The sequence below is a fragment of the Zootoca vivipara genome, chromosome 5, assembly GCF_963506605.1.
Source record: "Zootoca vivipara chromosome 5, rZooViv1.1, whole genome shotgun sequence".
Lineage (NCBI taxonomy): Eukaryota > Metazoa > Chordata > Lepidosauria > Squamata > Lacertidae > Zootoca > Zootoca vivipara.
This window is the reverse complement of record NC_083280.1, coordinates 23,936,564-23,948,740: the sequence shown is the minus strand read 5'-3', so window position 1 is coordinate 23,948,740 and position 12,177 is coordinate 23,936,564. Positions and strand designations below refer to the sequence as shown.

At 40.7% G+C, this 12,177-nt stretch overlaps 2 protein-coding genes across 6 annotated transcripts in view; one reads left to right on the top strand and one right to left on the bottom strand.

The window, feature by feature from the left end:
• Positions 1–12,177, top strand: part of MED12L (mediator complex subunit 12L) — a 167,085-nt gene that overhangs the window by 62,423 nt on the left and 92,485 nt on the right. The gene's annotated exons all lie outside the window — the stretch shown is intronic.
• Positions 333–12,177, bottom strand: part of P2RY14 (purinergic receptor P2Y14) — a 33,560-nt gene continuing 21,715 nt past the window's right edge. Inside the window, exons 1-3 of one of the 3 annotated variants that reach the window (XM_035132427.2) lie at positions 7,638–11,489; positions 5,879–5,989; positions 333–4,379 (exon numbers count right to left, since the gene is read on the bottom strand). In XM_035132427.2, coding sequence (XP_034988318.2) covers positions 3,346–4,359 — 1,014 coding nt within the window. In that variant the 5' untranslated portion in view covers positions 4,360–4,379; positions 5,879–5,989; positions 7,638–11,489 and the 3' untranslated portion in view covers positions 333–3,345. Of the gene's footprint in view, positions 4,380–5,878; positions 5,990–7,637; positions 11,490–12,177 lie in introns of those variants that run through there. The other 2 variants (XM_060274475.1, XM_035132428.2) reach the window with 2 other exon arrangements.

Here is a 12,177-nt window from a genome sequence, read left to right as displayed (position 1 = left end):
GCAAGTTTTACATTTAAGGTAAAGGACCCCTGGATGGTTAGGTCCAGTCAAAGAGAACTATGGGATGTGGCACTCATCTCGCTTTCAGGCCTTGGGAGCCAGCGTTTGTCCACAGACAGCTTTCCAGGTCATGTGGCCAGCCTGACTAAACCGCTTCTGGCGCAACGGAATTACAATGTTATGACTAAAATAAATAAAACATTGTTATAAAAGCATAATGTAGACAATCGGGCAAAAACAAAACATTGAATTGACTTTTGCTAATCTCAGAGATTTTAGCGTAGGTTGAATTCTTCCATTGAAAGCATTGGAACTTGAACTATACCTGGATCATTTCATAATGTTCTTGTGTGCTGTGTTAAGGAATACCTTTAGTACCAGCTACAGTGTGGCTACCGTTTTGTTGTTGTTGCTGCTTATGTTAATTGTTGCAACAGAGAGGTGCACCTTTCTGTTTCTTGGAACTTAATTTGGAGTGATACAGTTACATAGATTAATAATAGTGCCATCAACTCTGAAATGGCTTTATTCTGAGAAGCATTCATGGCAATTGTTTGCAATAACTACAGGTTGTTGTTGTTGTCTTATCAAAACTACTGATAAAACTGTATTATTAAAAAGACTGTGGTCTAACTGGCTTCTTAAATTCATTTCCCTTCCCATGTTCATAAATCCAGAAGCAGGTTTGTGTCCCGTGTTCAGTAGACAACCACCGAATGAATGAAAAGGACCTCACATAAATATGTTTTCTATGCAAAAGGACCCCAGTATTCTCAGCTTTCTTCATTGGGTCCAATGAAAAGAAAGTTTAACCCCTCCCCCAAATAAACAAAATCACATCAAACAACATAAATTTTAAACTTATACATTCCAGATAGTGATACAGTCCCTGAAAGACTTTATATTCGATCTTCGTACTTATTGTACAGCCTTGGGTGTGACCCTCATACTCCTCTAGTTTATAATTCTTTCTAGCAGCATCCTGAGGGAAGCTTACGAACAGGGGATGAGGCAACAACATTCTCATGCTTGTCGCTATCATTTAGTATTTATAGGTATACAGCCTGAGACTATGGATGTTCAATTTAGCAATCATGGGTAGTGGTGGAGCAAACTTGAGGAACTTTGGTTCATTGGAGCTTAGGAAATGAATGCTGAGCATGGCACCCTTACTTTTTGGAGGCATCTGATGCAACTGGGAACAATGAAACATTAAGCAGAAGAAAATTGGGACTGCTTCCAACAATGCTGATCCTAAATCTCAAATCTTGCTAGAAGGAACAAGAGTTCCGCCTCCCAGATAATCTCATTTCCATCAAATCTAGCCCCCTAATGCTACAGAGGTTTCTCTAGTTCAAAATGAACAGCTTACAACACCATATTGTGGCATCTTGTAAGGGGGAACTATTCTCATGACCCACTCAACTCTGAGCACCAGAGTTGTGTATTACAGAAGGCCTAAAAGCTCTCAGTTGAGAAACTGACAAGAGAGTTGCAACCTTTTGCTGTGCTGAGTCAGTCTTGAACCATACCTGCAGCTTTTGTTTGAGAAGCCATGTCCTTCCAAACCACTGATCTGCCTATATACTCCAATTGGCATTGTTTCCTGTTGTTCCCTCCTTGAGATGAGAAGGGAGCAAATATCACCATTGCCAAGAGCATGCACCAGTGAGGGAAAGCAGATCTCTGAACTAACATTCATACAATGCACCTGGGAATCGTTGATAGGAAATTATCCCTCCCCCCCATTGACTTTATGTAGATTGCCACTTGGATGCCTGATGCTACTGTTGGGTTAAAGTTATGAGAGTACTGTTTTAGTTGAAGAGGCTGTGTTTGCAAAAGAGAAGGGATGAAGATTTTCACTGGAGAAATTCAGGAATACAGTGGTACCTTGGTTTTCAAATGCCTTGGTTCTCAAACACTTTGGTTCTCAAACTCCGAAAACCCAGAAGTAAGTGTTCCAGGTTTCAAACATTTTTCGGAAGCTGAACGTCCAATACAGCTGTCGGCTATTGTTTCCAGGGCGCCTCCACCAATCAGAAGCTGCGCCTTGGTTTTTGAACATTTCGGAGGTCAAAGGGACTTCTGGAACTGATTAAATTTGTTTTTGCTATTTATTTTGTGTTTTTGTTTTTGAGGCATTTTCAATTAATTTGTTTTTGTGACTGTGTGGAACCCAGTTCAGCTACTGATTGATTGATTGTGTGACTGTGGAAATGGATAAAAGCCCCCCATCCAAACAATGACTATCATCAGTGCAGGTAAGAAAATAAATAATTTTAATTTTTATCATCTACAATACTGTCTTATTTATTTTATAGTACAGTACATTGATTATTGCTTTCATTTTATGGATCAATGGTCTCGTTGGATAGTAAAATTCATGTTAAGTTGCTGTTTTAGGGGTTGTTTTTAAAAGTCTGGAACGGATTAATTCATTTTGCATTACTTTCTATGGGAAAGCATGCCTTGGTTTTGGAACGCTTTGGTTTTGAAACGGACTTCCGGAACGGATTAAGTTTGAGAGCCAAGGTACCACTGTATAACTCTTCTGATAAGGGATTCTTTCTAGCAATACAGCATTTATAAAATTAGATAGATGATAGATATTAAATAGCCATTGCTGAAATCCACATTATTTTATTTTGATATAAATTCAAGCACAAAATGCACATAGCACTCAACTCATGTTTGTATGAGTTTTGAATACAAATATATTAATAAAAATCGAGGAGCCAAGTGAAACAATCAGTTCATTCACAATAGATACCGTTGTCTTCTAAGTTGTCCATATTGTTTAGATTCAGTTAAGGTGTGAGACAGTCAGAGCCAACTCCTTACTGGTTGCAAGAAAGAAGGCAGTGAAGTGAGGACCAGCCTCCCATTGGGTCCATCTTAGCATATTGTAAATAGCCTGCTCTCATAGAATCACAGAATTGTAGAGTTGGCATGCATCCTGAGGGTTAACTTGTCCAACCTTCTGCAATGCAGAGAACTAAAGTATCCATGACAGATGGCCAACCAACCTCTGCTTAAAAACCTGCAATGAAGCAAAGTTCACCATCTTCCAGGGGAGTCTGTTCCACTATCTAACTGCTCTTACTGTCAGTTCTTTCTAATTTTAGTCAGAATCTTCTTTCTTGTTACTTGAAGCCATTGTTTCGGGTCCTACCCTTCAGAGCAGGAGAAAATGAGTTTCCCGCCCTCTTCCAAGTGACAGTCCTTGAGATATTTGAAGATGGCTATCATATCTCTTCTCAATCTCCTCTTTTCCAGGCTAAACATACCCAATTCTCTCAACCGTTTCTCATAAGGCTTGGTTTCCAGACTCTTGTTTGGAATTTATGGAATGACTACTGTTTCACAAATCACATTTGACTTTTTAGACCTAGAGTTTTCTAATTCCTCAGACACCTTCAACTTGAGGTGCAGTTTTTGGTACAATCTTTCCTTGAAGGGTTGGCAAAGAAATACATAAATAATAGGATCAAGGCAAACATTTGCAGCACACAGGAGCAGAGAAAGTTCCTTTAGGTAAAACAACATCTCTTTTGTTGGGCAGTTATAACGATGTGAAGCAGTTTGACTTAATGTGTATGGGATTCTTACAACATGGTATGGAACAAAGCAAATGATAAATACAAGCATGATGGTGAAAATATTCCGATTGGTTTTTTTCCTTGACCGTTTGGAGTTTTTCCTGAATTTTTGGTGGGATAGATATATTTTCCTTGCTATAGAACTATAACAGGCTATTAGGAGTAAAAAGACAGTCCAAATAATTCCTAAGCAGATGTAGTTTGAAGCCTTGTGCCACTGGACTCCAAGATCATTTTTGAGGTTCACACAGCTCTTCGAAATATTTTTGGTAGGATGTTGATCTGTTAAAATTGTATTGGGGAGTGATATCACTAGATGAAGTGCCCACACGGCTACACAGATACACCTGCTACATCGAACAGTGTGGAAAGATGCGATGAACTGAGGCTTCACAACTTTGTAGCATCGGTCGAAGCCTATGAGACCAAACAGTGTTATGCTGATATACATATTTAGGTAAAATACGACAGCCGAATAACGGCAGACGAAAACAGTGAGCCGCCAAGATCCAATTTCTGAATCGGCAAAAACTTTAAATGGGAAAGTTAAACTCATGATGAGGTCAGCGACGACAATGTTCTTGAGATAGACAATAAAACTTGTCTTGCTGGGAATGTACAGAAAGACCCAGGCTGCCACCCCATTCAACAGGATTCCTCCTAGAAAGATCAGACCATAGGCAACTGGAAGAACTTGTTTTCTTATTGTCTCATTGAAGCTGCAGGAGTTTCCTAGAGGAGTGCTTGAATTAGGCATCTCTAGTGCATTTTCAGTTCCTGTGAGCAGAAAAAGAAAGAGTTATCCACAAGAAGAATCACCTCCAGCAGAATCCCCCTCCCCCATGTATAGCACATGAAGACCTCATTCAGGAATTATGTGCTGCTACTTTGGAACATTTTTGCATGGAGCTAAATCAGATATGCTTCCCCAAGAGCAGGAATAGGGAGCCTATTTCAGCCATTCTTGGGAACTTTCCAGGGGTGACATTTGCCTGCCGTGGGTGCGATCAGAGGCAAAAATGCACAGAGCAATGCTTGTTCAGTATGCTGAAATATAATGTACTTTGCAGCCAGTGTAGGTTTTACACCCACAGGTGCAAACTCTCTGGGGTGGGTTTTTTTGGGGAGCCTAAGCACCAGTATTGCCTTGATATTTGCTACTCTGAAGAAGTTTGAGTATTATTGCTGTATCAGAAAGGGATAAGAGAACACGCAGAATAACATAACCAGTGAAGTTGAACAGCTGTTGGGGAATGTTTGATGGGTGTATTAAATTGGACCATGGGTCCAATGCAAGACCAAACCACCACCTCTTCTTCTACCAGCAGATGGTTAATAATAATAATAATAATAATAATAATAATAATATAATTTATTATTTATACCCTGCTCACCTGGCTGGGTTTTCCCAGCCTTTCCAAACAGAATGTTAAAAACCACGATAAAACACCAAACTTTAAAAACTTGCCTTAACAGGGTTGCCTTCAGATGTCTTCTAAAAGTCAGATAGTTGCTTATTTCCTTGACATTTGATGGCAGGGTGTTCCACAGGGCAGGTGCCACTACCGAGAAGGCCTACTGAGAAGGCCTTCTGCCTAGTTCCCTGTAACCTTACTTCTCGCAGTGAGGGAACCGCCAGAAGGCTCTCAGAGCTGGACCTCAGTGTCCGGGCAGAACGATGGGGGTGGAGACGCTCCTTCAGGTATACTGAGTTGAGGCCAGTTACAGGTAGGTAGCCGTGTTGGTCTGAGTCGAAGCAAAATAAAAAAATTCCTTCAGTAGCACCTTAAAGACCAACTAAGTTTTCATTTTGGTATGAGCTTTCGTGTGCATGCACATGCAGGTATCTGATGAAGTGTGCATGCACACGAAAGCTCATACCAAAATAAAAACTTAGTTGGTCTTTAAGGTGCTGCTAAAGGAATTTTTTTTATTTTGAGTTGAGGCCGTTTAGGGCTTTCAAGATCACACTTTGAATTGTGCTCGGAAATGAGCAATAAGTTACCATGAGAGGGCTAGTTAAGGTGACAATCTCCCAGATGTTACAACTTCCATCAGCTTTGGCTAGCATGTCCATTGTTCAAGGATTATGGGAGGTGTAGTCTAACAACATCTTTGAGAGCACCACATTAACTATCGTACCCCTTGTGTAAGGGATTATAAAAGGAATTCTTAGTGGAGTGAGTGTAAATTGCTTTCCTGGAGGGACCACCAAACCTGGAGCTGCAGAGTGAAATCTTAAGTGTTGCTGAAATTGGCCACATAGCCTTGCTTACCTTATTTTCTTGGCTCTTGTATGTTGTCTTGTATATTCACTTGACTGTTTAACGGTCTGGGGAGGCTTTCCGTTCTAAGGAACGCATGGACTCTGCCATTCTTGGGTAGGTCTGTATGTATAAGAGGAGTGAAAACTTAGGTTTTAAGGTAAAAACTGGAATCTTAAATTTGAGGAAAAGATAGTATTTCCTCATATTTGACATGGCTGGGAAGTTAAAATACCTTGAGATACACTAAATTTATAGTATCAAGACTTTTACTGCAAATGTATGTTTTCCTCCCAGCCTTGTAAGTGCCATGCGATCTCCCCAATTTGAGAACGCTGGTTGAATATACAGTTTTTGGTTCTGTTTGTACAGCTCTCCAAAAAATAAGCACTATTGGGTCCTGTTGATTTCAAATGGGGGTAAATTAAGTGCTTCAGTGGGGTTAACTTGAACAACTGTATATAACCTCCATTTCCAGCTTTTACTGAAAGACAGGGTTCAGATGCACAAGAACTTGATAATCCTGTCCATTGATTTTAAATGGCAAAATCAACATTGCCAATTACACAGCCCTCAAGGTGCTAAGAATTGATTTGAAAACGCAACGGGAAGCATTTCCAGTTGGGTTCTCAGTACAAAATTAGGTGCCTGTCGTTCATAAAGGAGCTATAGCAAGACAGAAAAAAATCCCTGGGTTTATTTGCTTGAGGTTTCTTTTGTCCTTTTTTTGTCTGCCTTTCTGCTTTTCAGCCTAGTAAACATAAGGTTGGACCCATTATTATATCCTTTATTTGGACTCCTTCAGGAGGAGATTTTCGTCATTTCTCTCTGTCCCTGCAACCCCTTGAAAACGGGGTTCTGAGGGTTGGAGCACCCTCCAGAACAGCATGGGAAAAGGGGGTCAGGGCCTGCAGGGAGAAGCAGACGTCAGCAACGCCCCCTTTCTGCCAGCAGGTAATGTCCTGAATGTAACTTAATCCAGGGGAAACTAGGACTAGTGCGAGCAGGCTGTGGGATCCAACCCATTGCTGTATTCTTACTTTCAGTTCATGTGAAATGAACTGATAATGGATTTTCAGAAAAGAAACAGAACAGGATTATTATTATTTTGCAACAGGTATAACTGAAACATACTCTTATTTGTAAACATTCTGCCATTGCCCTTATTTACAAAATATGGTAACTGTTTTCTGGTCCCTCCTTTTGAAGAGATCTTTGTACATTGACATTATAACTGCCTACCCAAACAGCAAAGTATCCTGAATGTGTTGGAGCTAGAGCTATTCTGTATCAGAATGCAACCAGATTAACATTTCCAGTTCTTTTTTTTTTAAAAAAAAAAATCCTTAAATTTTAAAACTTTTAATCCTTTGAGACACCCAAAACACAAAATAAATTGAAATAATAATAAAAGAAGCTTTTTATCACTTCCACAGAAGCTCATGTGGTGCTAGATAATACAGGGTGAATTTAGTACAGCATGCAGAGAAGAGTCTCCAGCCCTGTGTAAGTTAGGTGAACCTTAGTAAACAGAATAAGCTGTTATAAGTACTAAATAATACCGTGTTATTCATCTGTGAAATATTGGAGGATGTGACAGAACAATACATTTCATTACTAGAAGCCTCACACTTTAAAAAGTTTTATTGGATTTCTGCTTCCAATTTTTAAGCTGAGAAAATGACTTGCATTAGGATTAAGTGTTTCCATATGAAGGAGTCTTTAAAAACAAGCTTATGCTTATTAGAATGCTTCAGTTGCATTTACTTACCAATTTGGAGAGTCCGGTATCCTTTCAAGCTATTAAGTAACTAAAAAACATGTTTCCGAATTCATGCAGGAATAATGCTCCCTACTATTCCTGCCCTGCCTGGTTTTAAAACCCTGGAACTTCTACTTCTTAAACTCCAAAATTGGACTTGGAAAAAGCCATTGTTAGTAATGTTTCTTGCTGGTGCCAAGTATGGGTTAAGTGTCAAATACTGCAGCTGGCCAGCTCTCCTATACTTCCGCGAGGGGCAGCTTTGAACTATTTAAGTGACAAACTGCAGACCTTGGCAAAAAAGAGGAAATGTTGTGAAAGCTGAAATCTTACCAGTTGCTAGCATATAGCCCCTGTAGATTTTCTGCCTCTCTCTTAGAAGCAGTCTATAGAACAGTTAAAAAGAGTTCAGATGCAGTTGGCTTCAATGCTCTGGGAGATGCTGTGCATTTATCTCTGGAAACTGTTCAGTGCAGTTCCACTCTGGGTTGCTGAACTACAACTCCCATCATTCCATGCTGGCTGGAGCTAATGAGAGTTGGAGTCCACAGGCTGCCATCACCCAGATGATTATTCTTACTAGGTTTCTATCCCACCCTTCCTCCTGAAGGAACCAAGAGTAGCAAACATCAAAATGTGAAAGCAGTCCAGTAAAACATAATTTAAACATTTAAAGACAATTCAAAACAACCCTCCTAAAGCATTTAAACCAGGGGTCAGCAAACTTTTTCAGCAGGGGGCTGGTCCACTGTCCCTCAGACCTTGTGGGGGGCCGGACTATTTTTTTTGGGGGGGGGAATGAACAAATTCCTATGCCCCACAAATAGCCCAGAGATGCATTGTAATAAAAGGACACATTCTACTTATGTATAAACACCAGGCAGGCCCCACAAACAACCCAGAGATGCATTTTAAATAAAAGGACACATTCTACTCATGTAAAAACATGCTGATTCCTGGACCGTCCGAGGGCCGGATTGAGAAGGCGATTGGGTTGCATCCGGCCCCCGGGCCCTAGTTTGGGACCCCTGATTTAAACACTCACAGCTTCTGAAAACATTTAAAAGCAGTCACATACCTGCATAATTATTAATTCCGTGTTTGCCACGGCCAGTGTCTTATCATCCCATCAATTGCCTGGGTAAACAGGAGTGTTTCTAAATTTATTCTGGAATTCAGTAGTGAGGGAGACGGGCACCCTAACCAGGAAGGGCATTCCACAAACAGGGGGCCACCCCTGAGAAGGCCCTGCCATGGACAAATGCCTTGGGTTTGCTGCACTCCAGCATCCTTTTAGTATAATGCAGTGACTGGTGGTTTTGTAGCTGTGCAAGGGAACTTGTTCTCAATTCCTGACTCATTCATACGGTACTTGGAGAAGATGTCATGGCCTTAATAATGGAGTGCTTTCCTTACGTATGAAATTGGAAGTAACTCGGCATTCTTTTTAAAGACAAGAATGAGATCACAATTGGCACAAGATAGCAAACCTTCAAATGAGAATTTCTAGGGAAAGCAGTTTGATTCCTCTTCAACTATATCCGTTCTCGTAGTCAATGGGGAAAACCACAATCTGTTGTGAGCCACTTTGGATGGTGTGGGAAAGAACTTGTGTTTCTGATAAGTTGTGATTGCTGGCATCTTTATAATGACCATTTAAAAAATGTTTTCTAGGGCGTTGAAAAACACACTATCGGACATAGGGTATAAATGCAACTATTAGAAATTCAACTATCATAATTCTTTGCTTCTTTGAATCATTTATGTAGCTCTGCTTTTGGATTCTGAGAGATGTTCTACGGACACAAAATAGCCACTGCTTTCACACACACACACACACACACACACATTTCTCATGTCAGCTGTTTACACGTATAAACAACCAGCTTTTGCAAGAATCGCCTGCTCTCTATCCTGTGAGCTGAGGGAAAAAAAAAAATCACATGTGATTTCTTAAGCTTACGAAAGGAAAGTGCTTGGGTATTTCACTGCTGATCTTCCCATGTGAGCTTTGAGGAAGCCGTGGCTGCATATGACCTGAAGGAACTCTGAATGGCAAAAAAGAGGGAGTACTTGTATTGTGTCAAGGCAAGGACTTTCTAAGTGTGCCTTCCCTATGCCTAGGGAAAAGGAAGATGTTTCCTATTTTGTTAAGACTTATGAGACTTATGATCCTATGCTGTTTTGTTCTGGTCTGCTTTTTACCTGGAACTATTGGATCAAAGTCTTTTTTCTTTTTTAAAAAAGTTTTTATTCTGTACACAGATTTTGACTGTGGACTGAACTCAGCACTTTCCTGACCTGATACAATTTATTTTACCCTCCACACACAATGCATTTCATAAGGTGTCCTGGAGAAGTCTCAAGAACTCTGAAGGAGGAGAGAGAGCTTTCCCAACCCTTGGCATACAATTCAAGTCCAGTGGACTAACCAATTTAAGGCAGCTGCATGAACCCATTGTTCCCTGCAGACTAGTGATGATATTTTCCAATATCCACATAACCAAATGCAAGGGGTGGTGCCACTGCATAAACAACAATTTCCAAGAACCATTATTCTTATCGGTCACTGAAACATAACCTTGATATGCAAAACCCGCATTTATCCACAACTGACACAAGCCTTGTCCACACTGGCGGCAATGTTTTTATTCAACCTTGTTACGATTGTGCTGGCCGAAGCTTATGGGAGTTGTGGTCCAGAGGGCACCAGGTTTAGGGTAGGCTGCCCTACGCTGTCGAAAGCATGTAAGCTCCTCAGGGAGAGCTGTTTCCCTCTTATATGCATAGTATTGGAACTAGAACATACAAGACTCATGTAAAGGTAAAGGAACTCCTGACCATTAGGCCCAGTCGTGACCGACTCTGGGGTTGCGGCACTCATCTCGCTTTACTGGCCGAGGGAGCCGGCATACGGCTTCCAAGTCATGTGGCCAGCATGACTAAGCCGCTTCTGGCAAACCAGAGCAGCACACAGAAACGCCATTTACCTTCCCGCCGGAGTGGTACCGATTTATCTACTTGCACTTTGACGTGCTTTCGAACTGCTAGGTGGGCAGGAGCTGGGACCGAGCAACGGGAGCTCACCCCGTTGCAGGGATTCGAACCGCTGACCTTCTGATCAGCAAGCCCTAGGCTCTGTGGTTTAACCCACAGTGCCACCCAAAGCTGCAGCCTCTCTCCCTTCTCCCGCAGTGCCCAGTAATCCCATATTGCCTTATGTGACACTGACAGTGCTCAGAGTTTCCCTGACCTGCCAGGCAATGAAGTGCAGTGGGAAAACTAGCAGTACAGTGTTGTCACAATCATTTTGCACTGCTAGACTTTGCGGTGGGGAAAGGAATATGAGGCTACTGATTTTATTGGCAGTCACTGCTTCCCCTGTCAAATCAGAATGAATGTTGTATAAGGAGCAGACATTGTCTAACCTCTGCATAAGCAATTCAGGATGAATGCTCAATAAATGGGTTGCCACAAAGACCTGTTCAACAACACCTGGGGGGCCACCAGATTGGGGAAGGACGACATCTGATAAGTCTGTGGTGGTTACACTCAGAACTGTACATAGCCACAGACTCTCGCACACCACAATGACCCAGTGCGCAGCAGCTGTGAAACATGCACATACAGTACCATGTTAGGGATAACAAGAAAAGGATTTTTTTATTTTTAAGAACAGGTACTGGCTTCTTTTTACAAATCTACGGTGCAATCCCACTTGGAATACTGTCTTCAGTTTTAGAAGCTACATCTCAAAAAAAATTAGAAAGGAAGGCAATTAAGGGGAAACATAATTGGAATGTATAAAAATGAATCAGCATGAATCAACAATAGTTTGTTGCCACCTTCTGGTTGTGCAACATAACTACAGTACATAAGGTTTAATTTTAAATTGATCATGTTTGGCAACACCCAGAATTTCATGTGCTAATCTACTGCATTAGATACTATCACATTAGAGTGTGAGAGTTATTAATACTCCCCAGTCAAAACATACTAAAAATAAGATTAAGAAGAAATGCATAATCCAAACACTATATGTATTTAATTACAGGTTTTTACTTCAGAAAGAAAGTGAGGCAATTAAAAATGCATCACCGTTACATCTTTGCTGTAGAAACATGTTTACTGTAGTGCAGGGGTGGGCAGAAGATAGAAAAGGATCTGCTAATAGATCTATGGGTGATATGAAGTAGATTGGCAATGATTTTTGGCTCCCATTTGTTTAACAATGAATCCAGTGTTGAGGTTGCTGTTCTATATCATAAAGAACAACAACTTACATTCTATCTGTTAACAGCTGCAAGAATGTTAGTGGCTCAATTCTGGCAAGTTACATTACTCCCTTCTTGGAAAGAATGGCTTGATAAAGTTTGGGATTTGGCTATCATAGCAAAAGTAGCATCTTATCTAAAAGTGAGAATTGCATGAAAATGTAGAAACAAATTCTGGGAAATCTGGTTGCCCCTCATATACTATTATCAAGAAAACAATTACCTCCCATGAAAACAAATTCTCGAAGTCGGTTCTGAAGGTTTGTTTTTAAAGA